Source organism: Herpailurus yagouaroundi, unplaced genomic scaffold (genome assembly GCF_014898765.1).
Source record: "Herpailurus yagouaroundi ecotype Mexico unplaced genomic scaffold, PumYag 490, whole genome shotgun sequence".
NCBI lineage: Eukaryota > Metazoa > Chordata > Mammalia > Carnivora > Felidae > Herpailurus > Herpailurus yagouaroundi.
In genome coordinates, this window is record NW_024412707.1 from 774,181 (window position 1) to 801,514 (window position 27,334).

The following is a 27,334-nucleotide window of genomic DNA, read 5'->3' on the forward strand; positions in this document are numbered from 1 at the left end:
GATGCATATTTAAAATACTCATAAAACCACTATCATTTTCTTAAGATATATATGTGAGCAAGAGAAAGGTAGCTCCTGACAGCTGGGAGCCTGCCTGGTCCTATCAGGCAAGTCTTGAGATGCTGGGAGTTGGCTTGGTCCCCCAGCTCCTGAAAACATAAACAATTTCACAGAACGCCAGCCTCAGACAAGGCCAGTGATGGATCAAGACAAAACAAGACTACTCCGCGGTCCCATCTGCACACAAACCACAAAATGACCAATGACCCCCACCTTGGTTGGCTCATAGGAGGGCCTGCTTCTTCTCCACCAGCTACAGCTTTAGACATGATCTAGGCTCCTACTCCTAGGTTAGAATTAGGACACTATTCACTGATAAAATCACCCTGGCTTCCTGACAGCATCCAACCACTCAGAAAAGCCCTGCTCCCTTGAATGCTGTCCAAAATTCCCTAGTGCAAACCCAAATTCTACAATTCTTTCCTAACACCTTGTTAGTGAGCCACTCAACCACCTCTCAGGATATCCAGTATCTAACATTGAAACGAGTCCATAAATCCAACCCTGTTTGCCTACAGGTGTGTCCTGGAGGTCTTTGGAGAGTGTTGATGGGTGCACAGGATTACAAATAAATCTAATTGTATTGAAGCACGGTTATCATGATATTAGAATTAACAAATCTATGAGATTGTAGCATCAGGTTGAATCTAATAACTATGAGGATTTAAATGTAGTGATAAGTATGAACCATATTTAGAACCATATTTAGATAAGTAGAACCATATCACATCAATAACTATGATGTGATCTGAATAGAGCTGCGATTTCTATTGGTGACAAATAGGTATCGCCAATACTGCGGTGGTTTGATACTTATATTCACCACTGAAGGAACTGCTAAATTTTAGTTACGGGTTAGTTGTAATAAAGGTGTAAATTTGATTCCACCCAGGTTCACAAACCACAAAATTCCACTCCAAGCCCCTGTGAAAGCCCTGTGCTGGTGCTCACGTATCTGAGACCAGCAGGGGGCGCTGTGCAGCTGTCTTGAAGAGAACACCTGTGCACACCTCCCCCCAGGGGACTCTAAGGGAGTTGAACCAACAGGATCTTTACTGGTGTGACTGACCGCAGCTGTGCCCTGCCTATTGAGACCAGGTGTCCCTTCCTCCACAACTCTCTCCCTACCCCCTCCCCACCCCACACTGAGATGGTTCCAGGAAGCCAGTCCTTCCCCCACCCCATGCAGTCCCCCACCCCACATAGACCAGGCCCTGGGCTGGCCAATCAGGAAGCAGCTTCTTTCTGCATCTCTGCTCCCATGGAGGTGTTAGCAGGCATTAGAAGGACCTGGGACACCAGCCTCTGCTGTGGGCTGAAGATCAGAATTCTGTGGTACCTCCACCATGACCTGATCCATCCATCTTCCTCACATTTCTCACTTTTTGCCCAGGTGACCTGCTGATGGGGTCTTCGGAAACAGCACCTGGGCTTCTCTCCTGCCTTCTCCTGCATTCAGTGCGGCTGTCAGCTCAGGGTGACTGTTCTTTGTGTCTCCTTCCCTCCAGGGTCCTGGACGCAGTGATGACCTAACCAGTGTCGGTGATAGGGGGGAGGTTCTAGATACATGGTCACTATCTCCTTAGTAAAATCAGAGTTTGACACAGAATTTGGCACAGTATTGGGCATGGAAGAGTCATCCACAACATGTAGAAAATGGAACTCGGATGGATCAAGGCATAAATGTAAGAGCTAAAGCTGTAAACTCTTGGAAACATAGGAGCAAATCTTTGTGGCCTTAAATATGTTTCTTAAACATGACACCCAAACCACAAGCCAAGAGCAACAAAACAGACAAATTAGGTTCATGAAGACTAAAGACTCTGAGCATCACAGGATACTATCAAGAAAGTGAAAATAAAATTCACAGAATGGGAGAAAATATTTGCAAATCTGGTAAGAGTCTATGTCTAGAGTACACAAAGAATTCCAATAACAATAAAAGCAAACCACCCCTATTTAAAAAATTTTTAAACGTTTATTTATTGTTAAGAGACAGAGTGTGAGCAGGGGAGGGGCAGAGAGAGAGGGAGACAGAATCTGAAGCAGGCTCCAGGCTCTGATCTGTCAGCACAGAGCCTGACTCGGGGCTCGAACTCACAAACTGTGAGATCATGACCTGAGCCGAAGTCGGACGCTTAACCGACTCAGCCATCCAGGTGCCCCTCATGTGTTTTTTTTTTGTTTGTTTGTTTTGTTTTGTTTTTTGTTTTTTGTTTTTTTTAATTTTGGTACATTTATCTCTACTATTTCCTTAAATATTTATTCTTCTCCAGTTTTCCCCTCTCCTTTTATATCTAGCACTTCAGCTGCCCATCTGAGGACCTGAGATCTTGAATCCTCTTTCTTACTCAACAATCCATTCCTCACCAGATCTTACCAGTGCATTCCACAAAAGACATATATTGTTCCAGTTATTTGAAAAAAAAATCTTCTGAAAGACCCAGCTTTTTTTTTTTTTCCTTCCAACCTGACATGGGTAATTTATTTTCTAGAAAGCAACAGCAAGTGAATGTCACAGACGGCCCTAGTATGTCTAAAGTACTCCATTTAAAAATGAGAATTACTTGGGGCACCTGGGTGGCTGTTGGTTGAGCGTCTGACTCTTGATTTAGGCTCAGGTCATGATCCCAGGATTGCGGGATCTAACTTCCCACTGGGGTTCGCACTGAACGTGAGACTGCTTAAGATACTCTCTCTCCCTCTCTCCCTCTCTGCCCCTCTCCCCCACTCACATGTGTGCTGTCTCTCTCTCTCTAAAATGAAACATATATATATATATATTTAAAAGAAATAATTGCTCATAATAACAACAATGAAGCTCTGAAAGATACCAAAGTACTTTCTGAATCCAAGAAGTGAGATTATACTCATTATGGTTTTAATGTCCTTATATATCTCAAAGTTCTAAAACGTTGACATTTGGTAAACCAGATAACCAGAAAATTCAACATCCAAATCTTCTGGCAATATGTAAACTTACTCATGTTCATGTGGTATATTGCCACACAAATATTTTAAAATTCCAATTCCTTGGTTAAATGATACATTGCTTGAATTTGTTAAATATATTTAGACTTCTCTATTAGACAAAGTTAGATGAGCAACTAAATTAGTAAAAAGTTATCACTCTGGTTTTATGGGAACATTAATACTCTGACAAAAATGCTTATTAATGTACTCTGTACTTCAGTAATATTGCCTTTTTAATTTAAATGTTCTCTTTTATTTTATAATCAGTTTTGTGGGGAGTTTTGGTAAGAGACCTATGCCTTGATAATTCTCCAGATTCTTATTTTTCTATTTCTTAGCTTAAATTCAGTGCAACCTTTATTGGTATCTTAAGTTTTGTGTGTATCCTTACTTCTCAACAAGAGCAGTTCTTCAGAGACCCAGCTTAAAAAAATTAAAAAAAATTGTTTTTAATGTTTATTTAGAGACAGAGAGATACAGAGTGCGAATGGGGAGGGGCAGAGAGAGAGGGAGACACAGAATCTGAAGCAGGCTCCAGGCTCTGAGCTGTCAGGACAAAGCCCAATGCGGGGCTCGAACCCACGAACTGTGAGATCATGACCTGAGCTGAAGTCAAACACTTAACTGACTGAGCCACCCAGGCACCCTCCCTCAAAATGCTTTTTTTGATATAATTGACATATCATATTAGTTTCAGGTATGCAACATACTTGTTCAATGCTTGCATATAACGTGAGGCGATCACCATAAGTCTGGTTAATATCCATCCCCACACCTAGTTACAAAATTTTTTCTTATGATGAAGATTTCTAAGATCTACTCTCTTAGAAACTTGCAAATATATAATATCATCAACTATAGTCACCATGCTGTATCAGCTTTCTTAGAATTCATCACTGTTTGAAGTGATTACTTGAAGTTTTAAGTTGCAAAGTTTATAACAGTATATTAGAAACATTTTTAAAATGTTGCCAGATAATGAACTGTAATTGCGCAACATTTATGAAACTTTGGCTTTAAGGTATTCCCTAAAATGATCAATACTCAATAAAGAATGTCAAAGTAACTATTGTTTTTAAAAAAAAAAGCCTTGAGGCACCTGGCTAGCTCAGTCAGAAGAGCATGAGACTCTTGATCTTGGGGTTGTGAGTTCAAGCCCCACATTGGGTTTAGAGATTAAAATAAGTAAATAAAAATTTAAAAAGAATAATAGATACAATTTTAAAAAGCTTTAAAAATCTTTCATTTGGGTTAAAATGCAAGAATGATGAGTATGATAAATTCTTTGAAAAATAACTATGAACATTGTAATTTCATATGAGGAGAACATAAATATATTAATATTATAAAATGTATTTTTGCTGTTTTCACAGGCTGGTGAAAAGCAAATAGAGTTTGTTATTAGTTTATTGGGATGCCTCCTTGCAGGCATCATTAGAATCAACTCAAATTACTTGTTCTGAACAAACACCCTCGGCTTCAAGGACTCAGTTGCATTCCACAGCAAGAGCTGGTGTCTCAGATTCAGTCTGGCAGCTTTGAACTTGTAAGCCCTCTTTAGAGTTTCCCCCAGCCCTTTTGAGATAGGGTCTTTTACCTGTGGACAGACAGGTGATACCTGAGTGGCAGCAGCTGGGCGTGGTGTCAAGGAGGGGGTTCAAAATTCTTTTTTCTACCATAATGCCAGGAAAAGCTTCTGTTCCTGGTGAGGATGAGAGCTCTTGCCGAGGATCTCCTTGTTCTTCTTCCTTCTCCAAAGAGACCTTGTCAGCTTCTCTGCAAATGGCTTCTTCATGGCCAGGATTCCTTAAAAACCTTGGGTCATAATGCCAAGCAGTTGATTTTGTCCAGCACCACCACGTTGAAGCGTCTTTGTGCATCTCAGCTTCCAGATAGACTTCTGAGAGCTGTGCTCTCCATTCACAGCATCGACAATATTATATAAATATCTTCTGGTGCTCTGATTCCTGGGCATTCCAGGGCAAACTGGTGGTCTCTAGGAATGTGTCTGATTTCTTCTTTCCATTCACTAAAAAATAACTTTGTGTTTTTTTTTCTATGTATTTATGTGGACCTTCTTGGGTTCAGTGCTGTAGGAAAAATAGGTTGTTGATGAAGATTCACCTTCATTTCCTGAACTGTCATCATCACCATGGTCTGGGTTTGGATGATGCTCAGAATCTTTCTCTTGACCTTGCCTTTGACCTTGCACCAATTTTCACTGTGATATCTCCTTACAAAAACTTTCCTGAGCAAGGGAGCCCACAGTCTCATCTTAGATATGATCTTTTCCCTCTCTATATGTGACCCCTGACTCCAGCTTACTGTCAAATTCACTCAGCAGGTTTTCTTATCTCTCCTGCTCTTCCAGCCAGGCCCACAGTTTTTCATCCATAAGCAAAACATCCTTGGACTTTGTGTCATTTTCAAAATGTCAAGTTTTGGGTTTTGAATTAGGTTTGTGTGCAATTTGGGGTTTTCTTTCTTTTTAATATAGAGAGACAGAGAGAGATTGAGAATGAATCTTAAGCAGTCTCCATGCTCAGTGCAGATCCTGTGGCGGGGCTCAATACCACGACCCTGGGATCATGACCTGGGCTGAAATCAAGTCAGATGCTAGGTCCAACTGAGACATCTAGGCAGCCTTAGGCTTTTCTTTTCAATACAAAGTGGTTTTATTTTATTTTTTATTTTTTATAATTTTTAAAATGTTTATTTTTGAGAGAAAGAGACAGAGTGGGAGCAGGGGACAGGCAGAGAGAGAAGGAGACACAGAATCCAAAGCAGGCTCCAGACTCTGAGCTGTTAGCACAGAGCCTGACGCGAGGCTTGAACTCATGGATCGTGAAATCATGACCTGAGGTGAAGTCGGACCCAATTGCCTGAGACACCCAGGCACCCCCAAAGTTGTTTTAAATGTGTTTTCTTATGTCAAAAAGATCACCAGACCCTTAATAAATTTTTTTTTAAAAAGATCACCTTCCCCAACACCCACCCTGTCCTGCAAATCCACCAGGAATCCAACTTTAGATTTAAAGTTTTTCATCACCTTTTCAACGTCATCCGGGGCTCTCCTTATACACTCCTTCCCATGCTCTATGAGACCCACTGTTTGTTTTGCAGAGCACTGACAAAACCAGTTGTCCCCAAAGAGGACAGCCAATTTGTTGGTATCAACATGCCTTCCTGGAACAAAGGCAAGAGGCCCAATCTCTTGGGCACCAAGACCTCAAAAGACAGCTTCTTGGACAAAGTCAGGAGTTGTTCTTGAATGATGCCATGCACACTCTCTGTTCTTTGCCAATGTGAGATTTGCTCCTGGCAGCTAGAGACCATCTTTTCTTCTTTGTCCTGGGGCTCCACAGCCTGTCAGGCATCACAGCTACCTGGGGGTGGCCTAGGAGGCTGGGCTGTGGGGCAGACACCAGGGCACCATGGCTTCTGCTTCTGTGTGTATGCAGTGCTTAGCTGTGTTGGTTCTCTAGGTCCCAGACACGCTGGCTTCCTCTATTTCCAAACACACACCACAGTCTCCTGAAGCAGGGCTTTCCCACACACTCACATCTCTGCCTGGTACATATGCCCCACACATTGTGGAGCTGGCTATTTCTACCCTTCAGGTATCACCCCATTTTCCCCTTCTCAGGGGGCCTTTGATGACCCCTATGCCATAATAATCTCCTGGGGAGTCTCTCCTGGACACTTACTAAGACACGTAGATGTAATTATACCAGACCCCTAAGCAACATGGGCGCCCACACCCCACACAGTTGAAAATCTGCTTAAAACTTGAAAATGTTTTTAATGTTTATTTATTTTTGAGAGAGAGGCAGAGCGTGAGTGGGGGAGGGGAAGAGAGAGAGGGAGATACAGAATCGAAGCAGGTTCTAGCTTCTGAGCTGTCAGCACAGAACCCGAAGCAGGGCTTGAACTCACAGACTGCGAGATAATGACCTGGGCTGAAGTTGGATACTCAACCAACTGAGCCACCCAGGCACCCTGAAAATCTGCATATAACTTTTGAGTCCTCCAAAAGTTAACTACTAATAGTCACTGTTGAACAGAAGCCTTAGTGATAACATGAACAGTCAATTAACATATATTTTGTATGTTATATGTATTATACACTGTATTCTGACAATCAAGGAAGCTAGAGAAAAGAAAATATTATTAAGAAAATCACAAGGAAGAGAGAAAACTTTTATACTGTCCTATATCCACATATCAGTGGACCCACACAGTTGAAACCAGTTGTTCAAGGGTCAACTGTACTTAGGATTCCCCACTAGACTCTAACTTCCATGGGGACAGAGACCATGGATATTCATAGGGGCTGCTCTTAAACAAAGAGTCTCAAAGAACAGCCTGAGTGAAAGAAGAGGTCATATAAAAATCCAGATCCCAATTTCTCCTAAAATGTCAGTAAATGTGGCTTCCCGTCTTAGGAGCACCAGCCTGTGATATTGTGATTTATGACAAGATATAAATATTTGATCTTCCAGTTCCTGGCAGAGAGCTCCTGAAACTCTTGGAGTTTCTTAAGTGATTAGAACTACAGAAGAGTTTTTGCTCTTCATAATAAGCCCCAGACAAGCACACCTGTAATAGTGGGGTGTGCATAGGTGTGTAGCCAGTGGGCAACCCCTTCTGCTTCCTTTCCTTCCCTGGAAGTGGATTTCTTTCACATGGGCTGGGAGCTCTTTGGGTACCTACTGTCAGGATGACCTCAAAGACCTTCAGCACAGACACCAGAAGGAGCTGATTGGCAGACTGCCAGCACCAAGGGGAGACAAAGTCACAGCTGGGTGTTTTTCTGCACTCTGCTCTCAAAATTGTTGCAGATGTGGATCATCTTGCAGCCCTTTCTAGAGTTAAAAATGAGTTCTTGGGGCACCTGGGTGGCTCAGATGGTTAAGAGTCAGACTCTTGATTTGCCTCAGGTCATGATCTGACATTCCTGGGATTGAGCCCCAAGCTGTGAGCCCAGAGCCTGCTTGGGATTTTCTCTCTCCCTTTCTCTCTCTGCCCCTCTCCCATTCAGGTGCACACTCTCTCTTCCAAAAACAATTAAATAAACAAACAAACAAACAAACAAACAACGTGTTCTCATCCCAGTGTCTGGTTCTGCTTATGGCTCTTAAATAGCAACTCAGATCATCCACACCTTGGAGTGACTCATTTTGTTTTTCTCTTCTTTCTTTTGCCTCCACCAGAGGAAGAGCTGAGAGCCCCCTTTACTCCCTGGGCTTCCCTCTGTGGCTGTGCCTTGCTGAGAAAGTTCTAGACTGAGATGAGGAGAGAAGGGACAATGGAGATGGTTGATTTCATGTGGTCCAAGGGATGCCCAGATTCAACATTATTTCTAGGTGTGTCTGTGAAGGTGTCTCTGAATGACATTAGCATTTAAACCAGTGTACTCATGAAAGCAGGTGGCCCTCCCCACACAGGTGAGCATCTTCCAGTCCATGGAGGGCCTGAACAGAACAGAAAGGGGGAGAAAGGTGGAATTCACCCCTTTCCGCTTCTTGTCTGCCTGCTGAGCTGTGAAATTGGTCTTCTCCTGCCCTTAGACTGGGCTTTATCGGCTCCCCTGGTTCTCAGGCTTTTGGACTCAGACTGAGGTGCACCACTGGCTTTCCTGGGTCTACAACCTGCATGTGGCAGATCGTGGCAGATCATGGCAATCTCCATAATTGGGAGAGGCAATTCCTCATAATAAATCTCTTCCTATGTATATATCCTATTGGTTCTGTTTCTCTGGAGAACCCTGATTAACTGAGGTACATGAGTCTTCATCTGAGCATCCCAACAGCCTCCAGCTACACAACCCGCACAGCTTTGTGGGTAGCGCTAAGCAGAGAGCAGGCCTCAGGCCTTGGGAAATGCTTGGTGACGGGGTCAAACTCAGGTGGAACAGGGATGGGACCAATAGATCGTCTAGGCACAGGGTCTGGCCAAGGAGTGGGCTGAGGTCCAGGGGATTCTGCCTTACCCACTCCCTGGGGAGACTTGTGAGGAGCAGAGTGTCAGGAGAGCTGGGGCCGGGCCTCTGCAGGATGCTGATGGGGGAAAAGGCTGCTCTACCTCTGCCCCCACCTGCCTTGAGCCCCAGGTGGGGGCCCCCAAGGCCCTCCTGGTGCTTCCTTCTCAGAAGCTGTGGGTCCCTGCTGCTACATTCTAGGAGGGAAAGGGGGCTGGGTTTGGTGGGAGGGAATGGCAGGAGTGTGGAAGGGGACAGAGTATCCCACTCACCCCAGAACCCCAGAATTTCTGCTGTACAAAGCAAGAGTTTTCACCCCTGTGAGGACATGTCCTCTCTACTGCTTCACCAGGCATGTCAATTTGGACAAGAACCAGATTTCTGTGGGGTTCAGCTTCCTCAGGAGGATGGTGAGGTTACTCTACCTCAGGGATCCAACTTTGCAGGCCTCCTGGGCCTCCTGGGCCTCCTGGGCAGTGGTCCGTGAGCCTCAGGCAGGTGCTTCCTCCCTGGGCGCTCCCATGGGGCCAAAGAAAGAGCCACAAAGGCTGCCATGTGGCCATTCCCCAACTGACACTGCAAACTCAAGAAAGTTCAGGAAAGTGGTGGCTGAGAACCAGGCGTGCAATGACCTCGCCCCTGGGAGGGCGCAGGCGGATGCTGGCCCAGCCCCGAGATGGTCCCAGGAGCCCTGGCAGCACAAAGAAGACAGAGTTCAGCACCATGTCGTGGATTCCTGTCCTGCTGGCACTCTTCACCCACTGGGCAGGTGAGAACACCCCAGAGCTAACAACCCCTGGCCCCATCCCCTGCCCTCCTCTGCCTAGATGCTCAGGTGCTTCTCTGTCCCCAGGCTGTGTCTCTCAGCCCATGCTGAACCAGCCGCCATTTGTATCCTCGCCCCTTGGAACAACAATCCGTCTGGCCTGCACCTTGAGCAGAGACTACGATGTCAGGATTTATAACATCTACTGGTACCAGCAGAGGCCCGGCCACCCTCCAAGATTCTTGCTGAGATATTTCTCCCACTCAGACCACAGCCAGGGCTTCAAGATTCCCCCTCGCTTCTCTGGATCCAAAGATGTGGCCAAGAACACGGGCTATTTGAGCATCTCTGGGCTGCAGCCTGAGGATGAGGCTATGTATTACTGTTCTCTGGGATTCCAGGTCTTGGATAAAGAAAGGGAGATGAGGGGAGAGAGAAGGGAAGAAAAGGAGCCTGCTGTTTTGGGGTCCCCAACACCCCCAGACACACTTACGTTGAACTAGAGACCAAAGGGCACACTTCCTCAGAAAGAGGCGAGTATGGGCAAGGAGGGTGGGCTATGGGCTTCACAGAGCAAAGGAGAAAGCTGCTCAGCTTCTTCCTGTCCAGAAACTTGCTTAGACCCCCCGAATGTGGGATTTGGGGATTAAAGTTGCTTGTGTCTTGAGAAGTTGTCTTGCTGAGTTTGTATGCCTGGTGTGCCGAATTGTTCTGAGGAGGCCCCAGATGTTCTGGGAAAGGTGAGAATGAGTGGGATGCATCCTACAACCAGCCTAGGGTGATAGCCCAGGAGACTGGCTAGGCAAAATGCTAGCCCCTGCTCTTGTGGGTTCTGAGGGGCAGGAGCTGCACCCTGGGGGACGCTTCTGTTGAGGACAGTCTGCTCTATTGTGCAGGAGTTACAGGGTCAACAACTTAGAAAATGCCTCTATTGGGCCTCTGGGGAGGACAGTGGGTCCTGAGTGATAGGTCTGGAGTGGGTTCTCCACATTGGTATTCTGACATTGGGACAGTCACTTCTCTGTTGTGAGGCTGTCTTGTGCACTGTAGGATGTCCAGCAACATCCCTGGCCTCTACCCACCAAATGCCGGCACCTGTGCCCTCCTGCCCCTAATGATGACACCCAGAAATGTCTCCAGGCATTGCCAAATGCCCTCCAGGTGGCAAAATCACCTTGATTAAACACCCTTGATCTCGGTGAGAGAAATGGGCATATTCTTTGGCCCAAGAGAGTGGCAGGGGCTGGCAGATATTTTCTATGAAGGGCCAGATAGTAAATCACTTGGGCTTTCCAAGCCATATGATCTTTGTCCCAACTACTCCGTTCTGTCCTTATAATGTGAGAGCGGCCACAGGCAACACTATGTAAACATATGGGCATGGCTGTGCTCCTACTTAATTTTATTTACAGAAACATAGGGCTGGGCCAGATATGGCACCAGAGCTTGCCAGCCCCTGCTCCGGCAGAACACTGGGTTTCAATCTAGCCATGCTTGGTGGGATAATCAAGGCAAACCTCACTTCTTCCTGTCTGATAACTCCATGGAAACCTCTGGACCCCTGGAGAAACCTGCAGGTAGGGGGCGTGGCCTCACTGATAGGCTTCTTGGGTGAAGAGGGTATAGGTGCATTCCTGCAGGCCTGACCCATAGCACAGCATCCTGAGCCTCTGGGTGGTGGGTCGGGATGTGCCCTGCAGAGAGAGACCATGTACATAGGTACATAGAGTGGACATTCCTCATACTCAGAGAGGTGGCAGGCAAACCATCTCCCCTGTGATCCCAAACTTGGCTGAGAGCGTCCCTTTATCAAGGGGTCCCCCTGAGAGTGGGCATGTGTCAATACTGGCCCTTCCACATGTGCAAAACAATGGTCTCAGCTCATGCCATGCTCCAGGTACCCTCTGAGCTTCTACTTCCTCAAATGCACTGCACTCTTCCTGCATCAGACCTTTGCCCCCAGACAGTGGCCCCCAGGCCCATGTTCCTAAAGGCCAGCCAGGTGGCCACTTAATGTGCTTTCTTCTTTCATCCTTTGTGATTCTGGGATTCCATGCCTTGACAAGAAACCCAGAGAGCAGAGAGTCAGGTTGGGCTCCTCCATTATCCTAACGCTCTGCCCCACCAGATCCATGCAGGGTGAGACCCTGGACTCGGGCCTCAGGCCAGTCAGAGTGTGAGTCTTAGCTCTGGTCAGCCCCGGAAGGGCCATTGGAATTCTAGGCCAACGTCCCCTTTGTTGTATGTAAAGAAGATCATAATAGCACTGACTCATTTCTATAAAGCACTTAACTGTAATGGCTCCTCCACAAAAGAGTAGTGTTAATATTTCCTCATCAGTGACCAGGCCTGGCCTTCCTCCTTGTCAAGTCTGAGTCCATTCCTTTAGGCTGAGTCATTTCTCACCTCCACCATTGGCTGGCCTCCTGCCTGTCCCCTGCTGCAGCTCCTCCTCATTTTCACTCCCAGGTCTGGCCCTGCCTGCACTCCTCTCCAACCTTTGTCTCTCACCTTTGAAGGCACATATGCAAGCCACATTTGCAATTTTCAATTTTTTGTTGGCTACATTTTTTGAGAAAGGAAATAAGAAACAGGTGAAATGATTTTGTGAGTTTATTCATTTTGAGAGAGAGAGAGCAAGCGAGCATGCGTGTGCAAGTGGAGGAGGGACAGAGAGAGAGGAAGAAAGACAATCCCAAGCAGGCTCCTCACTGTCAGCAAAGAGCCCAACTCCTTGTCTTGCCCCCACGACCCGTGAGATCATGAACTGAGCTGAAATCAAGAGTTGGACGCTTAACCAACTGAGCCACTGGGTGCCCCACAATGATTTTTAAAAAAAAATTTTTAACGTTTTATTTATTTTTGAGACAGAGAGAGACAGAGCATGAACGGGGGAGGGTCAGAGAGACGGAGACACAGAATCTGAAACAGGCTCCAGGCTCCGAGCTGTCAGCACAGAGCCCGACGCGGGGCTCGAACTCACAGACCACGAGATCATGACCTGAGCCAAAGTTGGCCGTTCAACCGACTGAGCCACCAGGCGCCCCCACAATGATTTTTAATAGTACATTTTATTTAACTCCATCCATCCCAAGTATTATCATTTTGGCATGCAATCTAAAAATTAGCTATGAGATGGTTTAAACTCTTTTGTTGTCATGCAAAATCTTCAAAACCCAGTGTGTAGTTTGCACTCGTGGCTCCTCTCTGTTTGGACCAGCTACTTTCCAAGTGACCAGCAGCCGTCTGTGGCTTGGGCAGGACCGTACAGATTGAAAGGATTGAATTCAGACTCCTTCTCATGACAAGCCTTTGGAAGCTGGTCCAGATCTGGTCCCAAGTCCAAGGTCTTATCCACCCGCCCTCAGTGTTTCTGCCACATTAATTCATCTGCAATTGATCCAACACCTCATCCTTGTGGTTGCTTCGGACGCTTTTCCTAAGCCATTCATTTGCAGACAGAACTCCCTGTCCCTTTACAGTGTCCTCCAGCTGACTTCCCCAACTCTGAGCTCCACAGTGATCTCAAATCTCACTCCTTGGCCAATATTTCCCTGACCTCTTTAGGCAGTTACTAGCTTCCTGTCATGTGCAGCTATTGTGTTTTCCTATGTTTAGCACCTACCAGACAGATCTAAATTTACCCTGCAGGTCTCTCTCCTTCACTAATCTGCACATTCTTGGTGGGCAGGATCTCTTCTACTCATTTGATGTGTCTGGTAAACATGAGGTGATAACAGAGTTGAGCAAATAGGTGAATGAGTAATTGATCACATAACTGAATGAATTCTTGAGTTGCAAAGACCCTGCCATTCATTCATTCTAGAATCCCCTGAGATGGCTGGGGTCATTGGGATTCCCTAAGAAGGGAAATCATGTCACATCAGTGAATGGCCACATTCTGTCCATCTGTTTGTCTTTCTGTCAGAGTCTTTCTCTCACATATGCACACACACACACACACACACACACACACACCTCTGATGCCTTACATATGAAGCTGGTGATGGTGTACAGCAACTGGGAATGGTGTGGGAAGGAATAGGTCAAAATCGGCTGATGCAGGGAGAACTTTCTGAATCAGTAACAGAGGAGTGAGATGTTGGAGAGGAAGGGGGATCTGGTCCCTGATACTGTAAAGAGCTCCCCTACCCCCATCACCCCTAACCCTCTCTCTACAGGGCTCCCAGGTGTGACACAGAACAAAGGTGTGTGGTGCTCAGAGCTGTGGTCTGTGACAGAAATGCTTGACACAGCTCACAAATTTGAGACAGAAACACAGAACCCGATGGGCTTGGTATGGCACCAGTGGTACTGAAGAGGGAACCCACCATTCTGACATGAGTTAGACCCTGAGACCCTTGAAATCTGAGGAAGACCCAAAGGTCTTGAGGGCTGGAGCATGCCAAGCAGAGTGAAGATGCAAGGGGTTCCCGGAGCATATAGACAGTCAGTGTGGTTGTGACACAGTTTGGCAAGACGAGCTCGGGGAAGTGGTCCTCACAACAGGGGAGGGTGGAATTAGCCTCCAGAGGCCCTTTAGGACATGGAAGCCTCTTGTGTTTCATTCTAAATTGTGTATTTGTGATGGGAGCACAATGCCCAAAGCCATTCGTTCATTACTGGGTGCAAGCTGGAGATGTCCTCATTCCTGCCTTCCTCCTTCTTTCTTTGGTAAGAAAACTTCCCCTCATCAGGGATTTAGTCACCTGAGGAACTATGTGTATGGCAAAGGCAGGAAAAATGTTTGATCTTTTTTCCTTTTTTTTTTTTTTTTTTACCAACTATCAAAGTAACAAGACTGTGTGCCAGCTTCATCCAACTTTGATTTGTTAGTGTCATGCTAAGTCTATGGATATAAGCATATCTGAGGTGTTTAAATCCATTGCAACTTTTGGAAGTTCTGTTTTTGACCAGTAGAAGCCCATTCAAATTGGTCTGTAATCAGGAACAGGTGGATATGTCAAAAACAGTAAGTTTAATTTTGTTTTCAGTATTTACACAAATGTGGGTCAATTTTCATTCCAGCTACTTCTCAAAGGGATGATGATTTAGAACACACTGAATGGAGAAATGGGTTTTACACAAGGAAAGAGACCCCCGGAATGGGAAAATCAGTCTTTTGCAATGCTTAATGTGATCATAGTAATGATTAAGGCAAGAACCATAGATTTGTGTCAAAACTCTTGGATTCTTGGTTAGCAGGGTACAGAGCATGTGCTTGGTGCAGTCATGTCATCCCACAAGTCTACTCACAAAAGGAACGTGGACATTTCCATGGGAGAAATTTGGCTGTCACCTTCAATGCAGAGTCACCTCCCATGCAGGGCTCAACCCTAGCTTCTCTCTCTTTTAAAAAATGTTCATTTATATTTAAGAGAGAGAGAAGGGGGGGAGGAGCAGAGAGAGGGGGCGGGACAGAGGATCTGAATGAGGCTCTGTGCTGACACAGAAAGCTCGACACAGGACTCGAACCCACAAGCTTCCAGACCATTACCTGAGCCGAAGTCAGACAACCAAATGAATCGCCCAGGCACTCCATCCTGGCTTCTGTCTTAATGGGATGATCCAATACGGGTCCCTTCTGGAGGAAATAATGGGAAGTACTCTATGCCAGTGGAGTTGAAAACATTGTACCTGAAGATAGTCAAGCTTCTAGCTTTTACTCCCAGTTCTCAGGAAATACAGGGGCCCCAGGAAAACAGCCAGACAAACCCAGACTGTGGAACACTGGAAAAGAAAATTGGCTTGGACTCTCAGAAAAGTGACTATCAAGAAAGAAAAGGTGTATATATTCTTAAATGAAGAGTCTGAAGATATCTAACAAGTAACCAGAATGTATGCACTGAGATTAGGTCATCTTTTCAGGCCAAACCAAAAAACAAACAAACAAAATTTCCAAAACAGTAGCTATAAATAAAAGTCATCTGGTGGACCATTGTGGAGATTTGACTGGGTAGCAGATACTAGCTATTAGGGGATTATAATAATTTTATTAGATGGAATCATGGTATTGTGGTTTATTTTTTTTATTAAAAAAATTTTTTAACGTTTATTTATCTTTGGGACAGAGAGAGACAGAGCATGAACGGGGGAGGGGCAGAGAGAGAGGGAGACACAGAATCAGAAGCAGGCTCCAGGCTCTGAGCCATCAGCCCAGAGCCCGACACGGGGCTCGAACTCATGAACCGCGAGATTGTGACCCGAGCCGAAGTCAGACGCTGAACCGACTGAGCCACCCAGGCACCCCGGTATTGTGGTTTTTTAGGGGAAAGTGTCAAAACATCTGCAACTGAATTTTTCCAAACTTTTAATTTTGAAATAATTATACATATACATGAAATGGCAAAATAATGTACAGGGAGGTTCCATGCACCTTTTCCCCAGCTTGTTAACATCTTCCATAATTATAGTACGGCATCAATACCAGGAAGTTGACATTGGTATAATCCAGAGCTTATTTTGGTTTCTCTAATTCTACCTGTGCTCATTTAATGTTATCACATGTATCTTTGCACAATCACCACCGACCAGATATTTAGCTCTACCGTCACCACAAGTCTCCTCCATGCTACCCCTTTATAGCCACACTCCTCATCCCTTCTATCCCCAGCCCCTGCAAGCACTCATCTATTCTCTATGTCTTTAATTTTGTCCTTTTGAGAATGTCATAGAAACATAATCATATAGTAGGTAGTCTTTTGAGACTGACTTTTTTCATTCAGCAGAATTCCCTTGAAGTTCATCCAATTTGTTGCATGTATCAGTAACTCATTCTTTTTTATGGCTGCATAATATTTCATGGAATGGATTACCACATTTGTATAACCACTCTCTCATTGACAAACATTTGGGTAGCATCACATCCAAAAATATTTCAAAATATCCCATAGTCATAAATAGAAATCCTTAAACTATAAAACTTCTGGGAGAAAATCTTTGTGACCTTGTGTTAGGCAAAGATTTCATAGATGTAACAAACAAAAGTACTATCAATCCATAAAATAACAAGTTGATAACTTTATAAAAATGAAAAATGTCTCTTCTTCAGACACACTGTTAAGAAAATTAAAATACAAGCCACAGGCTGGGAGAAATATTTGCAAAATACATAGCTGATAAAGGGCTTCTATCTAGAATATATAAAGAACTCTCAAAACTCAACAATAAGAAAACAATGTATTCAATTTTAATAAGGGAAAAGTTTTGAACAGATACTTCAGTAAAGAAGTATATAGAAGGCCAGTAAGTACATGAAAAGATGCTCAACACCATCAATCATTAGGAATTAAAACCACAACAAGGTAACACTACACACCTAGTTAGAATAGCTTGTTAAAAGGATGTGGAACAGCTATAACTGTTACTAAAGGCATTGTATTATGATATAGCTATTTTGGAAAGCAGTTTGGCAGTTTTGTATAAAGTTAAATGTACATTTACTTACAATTCAACAATATGCCTAGGTATTTACCCAAGGGAAATGAAAACATATTTTAACACAAATGTTTATAGTGGCTTTACTCATAATCACCAAAAATTGCTAACAGAAATGTTCTTTGGTGAATGGATGACTAGAACATTCATCCGATGGAATAATAACTCAGCCACACAAATGAATGAGTGACTGCTGATATATGCAAGGCATGGAATGTCTCAAGTGTGGTTGACTATGTAAAAGATTCAGTTTCAAAAAGGCTGTATACTGTGTGATTCCATTTACATGACATTCTAAAAATGCAAAACTCTAGGGACAAAAAAAGAGACCAGTTTGTTGCTAGGGGTTGGAGGTGGAGGGAGGGAGTGATGACAAAGGGGTATGATGGATTTTTAGGGTAATGGAAATTTCTATATTTTGATTGCAGTGGTGGCTGTGAGACTGGATGCATTTGTTCAGACTCAAAACTATACACTAAAGAGGGTGCATTTTCATATACGTAAATTGTGTCTTAATATACCTGAGGTAAAAAAATTTTTTCCATACAGTTAGTGCTATGGTATTCTGGTAATGATACCACATCTGGAACAGTTATGGTTGCCACTTGATTAAGTTTACTGCCATTAAGTTTGTCACCATTCTTAGCCCTGATCGAACTAGAAATATCAAGGACCAGATGAGTGATTTAAAAGGTAATAAGGGGGCGCCTGGGTGGCGCAGTCAGTTGAGCGTCCGACTTTAGCCAGGTCACGATCTCGCGGTCCGTGAGTTCGAGCCCCGCGTCAGGCTCTGGGCTGATGGCTCAGAGCCTGGAGGCTGTTTCCGATTCTGTGTCTCCCTCTCTCTCTGCCCCTCCCCCGTTCATGCTCTGTCTCTCTCTGTCCCAAAAATAAATAAACGTTGAAAAAAAAATAAATAAAAGGTAATAAGATGAGGATCACCACATCTTGTTTAAAGTTTTGGGGGTAGGAATACTTTCTGCCATTCCACCTAAATGTGCCATATTGGTTTTTTGATCACCTATATTGGCTTTGTGAGGGTGGAGCATGATTTCAGGAGCTTGCATGTGGCCTTTTTTGTCATAATGATTCCTGCTCCACAGGTCATGAATGAATATGAGGATTCTACCAGCTAAGTATGTTCATACCACTTATACATCCAGAAACAGAAAATGATCACCAACCAGTTTTGCAGATAGACCCACTGGACACAGTGTGAAACTGACATGGGGAGGAATCCAGTCATCACCAGTCCTCTGTATTGTAGTTACCTGCAAACTAACAGGATGGCATTTTTGTCATCCTGCCTTCTGTGTCACCTCAGAAGCTGTGTCAACAGCCTTCAAAATATCTGGATATTCCCATGTCCTGGGGCACTTATTTGGGAAAATAATGGGAGGATCCCCTTAGAAAAAGATTTCTGAAATATTGCAAGTTCCTCCCTCAAGTGGACCTGGCTTTCCTACTGATGTGTTCTGGATCTGGAAATAGCTTATGTCTGCAAACTGGGAAGAGTTTGTGACTCTCCATTGGTGTGGCTGAATCATTGGTGTGGCTCACCCATTTGTGGTCATTAGTCAAGCAATATGTGACTGCCTCTACATCCAATACCTAGGTGCACCATGGTCTATTAATCATTTGCACTTTTCCCTGTGGGCCAGAGTCAACCTTTCTGCCTGTGTCAGTTTGAATCCTCTGAGAATTAGACACCAAGATGGGATTAGATATACGTGAGGGTTTTCAGGACAAATAGCTGTAAGGATTCATAGGGAAAGGAGCAAGAATCGGTAGGGATAATCTCCAGACCATACTACTCCAGACCAGACCAGGTCTGAGACCTGGGAAAGGAGAAAGGGAAAGAAGGATTGGTGAGGACAAATCTCAGACTGCAGTTCTAGAAAAATCTTATCCAGACTGATGGGGAGTCCCCAATCAAAAGTTGCCCATTAAGGATGTCCATGTGGGCAGGAATGGGCCATCATTTGTAACCCAGCCAGTAAAATGATGGGAACAGCCTGAATGAAGCAGATGAGGGTTGCCATTCTACATGTCTTCTCCCAGCCTTCCTGCCCCACCCCCTCCAACAGGTGTTCTGAAAGGAAATCTGGGTAGGGCACTTGCATAAGGCCACCACACTGCCTTCATGGTAAGTACTTCCATCTGGTCTCTGTGGTTTGGTGCTGCCACTGAAACATCCTGCTATACTCATTGAAAAAGACTAGTCCACTTCCATGGCAGTATCCCCACCATGAGCCCCAGCCTGTGGTGGACAGCACTACTGAGCTTCTCCAGAGTGGCAGTGCCTCCTATCAGCTTCACTTCATGAAGGGAATGTCATCTGAGCCCTCTGGAAAATGGTTCACTGCTGTTTCTCTGGTCCTTTATAATAAATCCATTGTAGCATGAACACCTCTCTCTGCTCATTTTGACTGTATTCCTCAAGGTCAAGGAAATTTCAGCATTCCAGCATTTATCTTTTTGACACTAGGGTACCATTTATCCAAGTTTTAAGCACTATCCCATTAGGACCAACTGTAGGTGTCTCAGTCATGGGGGAGACTGCATCAACTCTCATTGGTCATTGGTTGAGAGCTGCTTCTTGCATCCCAGTCCCCCCCACCGGCACACAGGCACAGATAGCGCACATGGCCAGAGATGCTCAGGTGGTAGCAACTAAAAGTCAAACAGAAATGCAAGTGTTGAGGGAATATGGGCAGGTTCCTGACAGCATCTACTACAATATCCAGAGGTTGAATGAAGGTACTAGCAGTGGAGACCAAGAGGAGTATGTTAATATGGAAAGTGTTGGAGGGAAATGGAGAGTCCTGATGTGTATATATATAGATCAAAGGTCCTGGTTCTAGGTGAGTGTCAGCTGGGGTTGATTAGAGAAGCAGAATCACTGTGAGGGATACAGAACAAGGGATTATCATGAGGATGGACCTCATACTGAGGAGTAGCAATCTTTGAGGGATACTGTCTCTCTTCTAGTGTTGATCCTGTGCTCACTCTAGGTCATCCAGATCCACAGTTGGGAAGGAAAGCAAGGTGTGGACCAGAACATCAGTAACTCTCTCACCTTAACCTTGGTGCTGGTGGTGACCTGCAGAAGAAGCTGGCACAGAAATAATGATTACAGCTTTGCATTCAACTTCCAGATCTTACATAAATGTTCTCTTATACCTCACCCTAGCTAAGCCATGCATAGAAGAGAATTCTGTTAACGTGGTTTAGCTGAGCTCAGTGGAAACAGTACAAAGTCACCACAAAGTGTTTGAGGAGGAGAAAGGTGCTGTAGAGAAATCTGATAATGCATTTATTTTGGCTCATAGTTTGTAAGATCATGGAGAGTAGAGGAAAGTCAAGCAGCAGCTATAGGCTGGGGAGAGGGTGAGGCAGAGGAGCACCCTTCAAAATCAGTAGTGATCTGGAACACTGGGCTGGCTGGGACTTGTTTTCCCCGTGACAGGGCCAGGCAGGAAGCAGCTGCTGGGGCAGCACCCAAGTCCAGGTGCAGCGGACTCTGCCACTGAGTCTCCATCAGTGAGCATGGAGCCCAGTCCCCAGGACCTGGAGGCTATTGTGAGTAGCTGGCGTGTGGACACCCTGGGATGAGGCCACAGTGACCCTGCTGGTCACAGGTCAAATTTCAGTCTTTTCCTGAGGGGTTTCTTAGATCCAAGACCCCACACCAGACAGATATTGATTCAAGCCCTGGAGATGCCAATGCTGCTCTGAGAGATGGGATGGCCAACATGGATTTCTAGGCAGCCGAATGTTTCCATCTTTTCTTTCTTCGCTCCTGCATCTTGTTACATAAACCTTCCTAACTCGAGGTTTAATAATACCCTTTTTTATTATTTATTTGGCTTTGATTTTAGTTATTCAATATATCTGAAATATATTTTTGCATACAGAGGAGATAGTTGCATTTTTTTTAATGTGGCAAGTTTTTGTGAGGCTTAATAACAAAAGACTTAAATATGTGTTTATATTGTGCTTCACCCTTTAAGGCATTAATGAGTCTTTTCTGCTATTATTTGTTCAGAGAACAAGCAATCATATTATTAATGCTGAATCTAATGTGCATCTCCTATTGGCTAAGATAAATAAAACACTTTCAAGTTATTTCTTATATTTTATTTGGTTCATTTTGCTTTTAATACTCAAATTCTATTTCTTTTCAAAATTGAGACCACCAGGTGGTCAAACCCAGGGGAGAATCAAGAAAGGGCAGGCATCAGACAGAGGGGTCTGCACAATCTGAGACACCTCCCCCCACCTGCATGCCTGTGTCAGGCTTGTGTGTGTCCTAGTGGTTTCTGATATAAATATTTTTAAGAGCTTTTCTCACCCTCTATACCTTGGAGAATCTCATTTACTGCATGTAACACATGTCTTTTTCAAAGGCTCTCCCTTGGGTATTGTGTTTTTGGCTATTTGCAAGTCAGACCAAGGTTTAGAGGCAGTCAACCTCTGCCAAGGGCCTACAGATGGGCAATGAGCTGGGGTCTCATCTTCCCACTGGTGCCAGATATGGCAGGGAAGAGGGGCAGGGCATTGTCTGGAAACAATGCCTGGCATTTTAAGCACTAGGGTATTTTGAATGAATAAGTGACCACCACTTCAAACTGTGTCACTCATCTGAAACCACCAGCTCCACTTCTCCACTGGTTGACCTTCTGACTGGACCACACAGGAGCCCACGGAGCAATCATGGCTCAACCTCCAGAGGCCATCTGGGCCACTCCCCTGCCTCTCTCCCCTTCATGTCTTCCACTTCACTTTCATCCTAACACCTGCTCAGCCTGATGCCCAGAGTCCTACTTTCTTCCTATCTTTTGGAAATACCCCCAGATCCCTCTCCCTCCCCTCTTGGTTAAATTATATTCCCCATGTACCTTAACTCAGCCAAAAACTTTGTTTATGGTGGATTATCATATGTACAGGTGGAAAATTTAAACAGCGAAATTATACTTAAAATTCTTAATGGAATATTGAACTCAGACAAAATTTTACCCCATTCTTGAACCCTATACTCTTCTTGACTTTTACCTTCTTTTTTTTTTTTTTTTGAGGGAGAGAGAGAGAGAGAGAGTATGAGCAGGGGAAAGCAGCAGAGAGAGAGAGAGAGAGAGAAAATCCCAAGTAGGCTCCGTGTGGGGCTCAATTTCATGACCATGAGATTATGACTTGAGCCAAAATCAAGAGTTGGCCATTTACCCAACTGATCCACCCAGGTGTCCATTTTCAGCTTCTATATTAGTCAAGATTCTCCAGAGGGGGAAAAAACCAATAGGAGATATAGATGGATGGATAGATAGATAAATAGATACAGCAATATCTAGAGATTTATTATATGGTATTGGCTCATATGATTATGGAGGCTGAGAAGTCCTATCATCTGCTACTTGCAAGCTGGAAGCCCAGCAGGCTAGTAGTCTAGTTCAAAGGCCTGAGAACTGAGGGGCCAGTGGTGTAGATTCTAGTCTAAGTTAGATCAACATACCAGCTCAAGCTGACAGGCAGACGGAGAGAGCAGTTCCACCCTTCCTCTCTTTTTGTTCTATTCAGGCCTATCGACAGATTGGATGATGCCTATCCACGTTGGGGCATGGGTGTGGACGCTGGCCTTCTGCTTTACTCAGCCGACCAATTCAAATGCTAATCTCTTGAATCTCTTCCAGAAGCACTTTCATAGACACACCCAGAAATAATGTTTAATCTGATATCTGGACATATCATGGCAGTTGATGCATAAAATGGACCATCAAACCTTTGCTGTTTCTCTTATATGAATGGAAGCATCCAGCAGCAATCTTTGGGTCCCCACACTCATGCAGGCGATGAATGTAGGACACAGTGGAAGGTAAATGCTCTAATCCAGTCAGATATAATTTAAGAATTCTTAACTTTTTTTACTGTGGTAGAATACATGTGGAATAAAATGTACCATTTTAACCATTGTTTTAAGTGAATAATTCAGTAGTATTGTTTTCACAATAGTGTGCAGCCATCACCACCCTCCATATCCAGAACTTTTTTTATCTTCCCAGACTGAAGCTCTGCCCCCATTAAACAACAATTTTAATTTCCCCCTCAACCAGCCTCTGGTAACTTCAATTCTACTTCCTGTCTCTATGAATTTGCCTATTCTAGGGACCTCATAGAAGTGGAGTCACATTTATCCTTTTTGTGTCTGGCTTATTTCATTAGCATAATGTTCTCAAGGTGCATCTATGTTGTAGCAGGTGTCAGAGTTTCATTCCTTTTTATGTTTGAATAATGTTCCACTGTATGGATAGACTATATTCTATTTATTCATATGTTGATGGACATTTAGGTTGTTTCTACCTTTTAACTATTGTGAATGATACCTCTATGAGTGGGTGTACAAATATGTCTTTGAGATCCTGTTTTCAATTCTTTCGGGTATATACTCAGAAGTGGAATGACTTGATTGTATGGTAATTCTATTTTTAATTTTTTGAGGATCCTCTATGTTGTATTCCAGGGCAGCTGCACCATTTTAAATGCCCACAAGTGGACAAAGGTTCTAATTTCTCCATATCCTCACCAACATTTGGTAATTTTCTGTTCTTTTGATAGTAGGCATCGCAGAGGATGTAAAATGGAGTCTCATTGTGGTTTTGATTTTCATTTCCTTAATGATGAGTGATGTTGGACATTTTTTCATGTACTAGTTGGACATTTGTATATCTTCTTTGGGGAAATGTCTGTTCAAGTCCTTCACTCATTAAATTTTTTTTACACTTATTTATTTATTTATTTATTTTTGAGAGATAGAGAGAGACAGAGCACAAGCGGGGGATGGGCAGAGAGAGAAGGAGACACAGAATCTGAAGCAGGCTCCAGGCTCTGAGCTGTCAGCACAGAGCCCGATGTGGGTCTTGAACTCACAAACCGTGAGATCATGACCAGAGTTGAAGTCAGATGCTTCACCGACTGAGCCACCCAGGCGCCCCATCCTTTGCTCATTTTTTAACTGGGTTCGGGTTTTTTGTTTTGAGTTGTAGGAGTTCTTTATACACTCTGGATATCAATCCTTTATCACATAAATGATTTGCAAATATTTTCTCCCATTCTGTGTATGGTATTTTCATTCTTGACTGTGTCCTTTGACTCATATAAGTTTTTTAATTGATGTGGTTTGACTTGTCTATTTTTCTTTAGTTGCCTGTGCCTTTGGTGCAATATCCCAGACATCATTGCCCATAAGTTTTGGTATGTTGTGTTTTCATTTCCATTCATCATAAATATTTTCTAATTTCTTTTGTGATTTATTCTTTTGACCCATTAACTGTTTAGGAACATGTTGTCCAATTTCCACATATTTGTGAATTCCCCAAATTTGCTTCTGTGATTGCTTTTTTATTTCAGTACTTTGTGGTTGGAGAATATACTGTGTATTATTTCCATCCTTTTAAATTTAGTAAGAATTATTTTGTCACCTACCACAGGGTCTATCCTGGGGAATGTTCCATGTGCACTTGAGAGGAATGGGTACACTGCTATTGTTGAGTGAATGGACTGTTCTAGAGATGTCTGTTAGCTTTTGTTGGCTTTCAACATTGTTCAAACCCTGTATTGCCTTCTTGATCTTCTGTTTAGTTGTTCTATGTATTATCTAAAGTGGAGTCTAGGAACCCAAAACTAATATAACACTGTATGTTGTATACTGGAACTAAAATTTAAAAACTTCATAAAATTAAAACAACAACACAAAAAGATCCATAAGGAATCCAGAACAAAAAGTTTCAATGAACAGTCAGATAAGGAAAAAAGAAAGAAAGAGAAAGGAGAAAGGAAGGAAGGAAGGAAGGAAGAAAGAAAGATCAGAGTCTCCAACCACTATTACTGAATGAAGGAGCTTGTTTGAACAAATCCTGAATATGGTTTCTGATACTTGGGATCAGATCAAGGGGTCGGAGGAGGGTACAAGATGTTTTAGTTCACCCTCACAGAAGAAAAAAAAATTGAGCATAAGTGCAGGATAACATGACTTGACCTTACATCACTCCCTCAAAGTGAAAAATATGAAAAAAGACTTAAAGTCTAAGGAAAACACTTCCATCCTCTGCAAGCCGTTTGCTCTCTCCCCCTGAGGCTTTAATTGTCAGCCCAGAGCTAAGGCATAACGGTGCAGGGGCCAAAAGATGGTGTGAGCAGGAATTTTACGCAGGATTATCTGGAATGCAGCTGAGGGAGAAGGAGCTGAAAGCGTTATCGTCATTACAGGCCATCCACACCCTTCCCTCCACCTCCAGGGAGTACCTTCTAACTGGGAAGTATGGAAAAGTCCCTCAAATCTGCACTCTCTTCTCGTTTCCTGAGTCTCAATAGTATGCACATGCACACGAAGAGGCATGGCCTTCTGAAAGTTCAACCCTCTGACAATCCAGTTCAATCTTGGCTTCAGTTCAGCAGACATCAGATCTGTCTTCGGGGATTGCCCCTCTGGACCCAGGTGACCACCACTGACTTCCATTACCTGTTGGACAACTGCAAACACCATTCATCAGGGCAGCCAGGGGGCAGTACAGAGTTGCCTTTGCACCTTGAGGCTCAAAGTGTGGTCCATAGTCTGACTGCAACCCCATCACCTGGGAACGTGTTTAAAAAAAAAAAAAAAAGGAAATAAATAGTAAAAAATAAAAAAAAAAATTAAAAGACACGTTGTCCGGTTCATCCCAGACCTGCTGAATCTGAATCCACATGTTCACAAGATCCCTGGCGTTCCATGCACATCAAAGTCTGAGAAGCACTTCCTTGGCCCTCATTATCTGGTTCAACCTCACCTATTGAGACACTTTCACTGAAACCACAAATTTGGGCAAGCAGAGAACATGACTTCCCATTGGTCTCTGACTCCACTGGGTTCTAAAACTGCAGACCCCTCCCTCCTACTTAGTCTGGGCTATTTTGGCATCTTGAGCAACCCTCCAACTGTAGCTTCTCAGCCCTGCTTCTTTGATTGCCACTGCCCCTCCTGCATCTGGGAGGCAGCTCCCTCCTCCTGCATCCAGTTTCCCCTGGTAGTAGTGTTTTCCACCTGGGTGGGGGTGGTTACCCCCACCCTACCACCCCTGCACCCTCTACTTTCTCAGCCTTCACCCAGCAGGACCTGGAGACCTGTACCCCTGGCTGAGGCTGTTGCTGCCTTCCCTTGATTTCCTCAATCCCATGAATACCCCTCTGAGTTTTGCTGCAAGGGAAACAGACAAGCATTTGACATTGCTGGGGGCCACTCTTCCTCCATTAAAACTTCCAAGACAAGCAGTTTTAGAATAGGTGGGTGAATAGGATTGGCTTTATTTCCTGTTTGTTTCAACCAAGGCTTAAGAAATACCTGGGGGTGCCTGGGTGGCTCAGTCAGTTAAGCGTCCGACTTTGGCTCAGGTCATGATCTCACAGTTGGTGAATTCAAGCCCTGTGTCAGGCTCTGTGCTGACAGCTCAGAACCTGGAGCCTGCTTCAGATTCTGTGTCTCCCTCTCTCTCTCTGTTCCTCCCCCACTCACACTCTGTCCGCGCCCCCCCCCCCCCCCAAAAATAAATATTAAAGATATACCTGAAATGCAAAGGGCCTTCAGGCCAGGCCTGAATCCAGTCCAGGGAGGGGGTGGGAAAGGACTGGGTTTTTGCATCAGAGTTGCTGCTGCAGCTGCACTGGCTGGGAAGGCCCATCCCATCCCTCAGGGGTCCCCAGGATCTGGCCAGACCTGGATTTTCAATCTCAGCCACCATAGGAGGATGTGGTCTGTGCCCAGTGGCTGTGGGAGGGCAGCTAGGGTCACTAAGCTTAGGGACAGCCCCTTCTCCCTGAGACTTGGGTCTGTCCCAGGTGGAACCACCACTTTTGAACCCTGGGCAGTGGGTGAGTGTCACACCCACACGGCGGAGCTGATGGGGGAGCGGTTTCAACTTGAACCCCTGGGCAGGCCTTGCCCCAGCTCCAAAGGTGCAAGAAGCCCGAAGTCAGAGGCAGGAATGGGCCAAGCATCAGGAGAAGCTAGACTGAATCAGAGGCCTTCCAGGGGCTGTCCCTGTCCCCTGCATGACGTCTGTTAGGGTGCCTACTCCCATTACTGTTCAGTG

The 27,334-nt window shown here is 44.5% G+C and overlaps 1 protein-coding gene across 1 annotated transcript; it reads left to right on the top strand.

Annotated features, from left to right (window-relative positions):
• The first annotated feature begins 9,671 nt into the window (after positions 1-9,671).
• LOC121023052 (immunoglobulin iota chain-like) lies at positions 9,672-10,446 on the top strand. The gene is made up of 2 exons (XM_040464697.1): positions 9,672-9,782; positions 9,867-10,446. Exons 1-2 carry the CDS (start codon positions 9,737-9,739, stop codon positions 10,280-10,282), a joined length of 462 nt encoding a protein of 153 aa, XP_040320631.1. The 5' UTR covers positions 9,672-9,736; the 3' UTR covers positions 10,283-10,446.
• Positions 10,447-27,334: the final 16,888 nt, after the last annotated feature.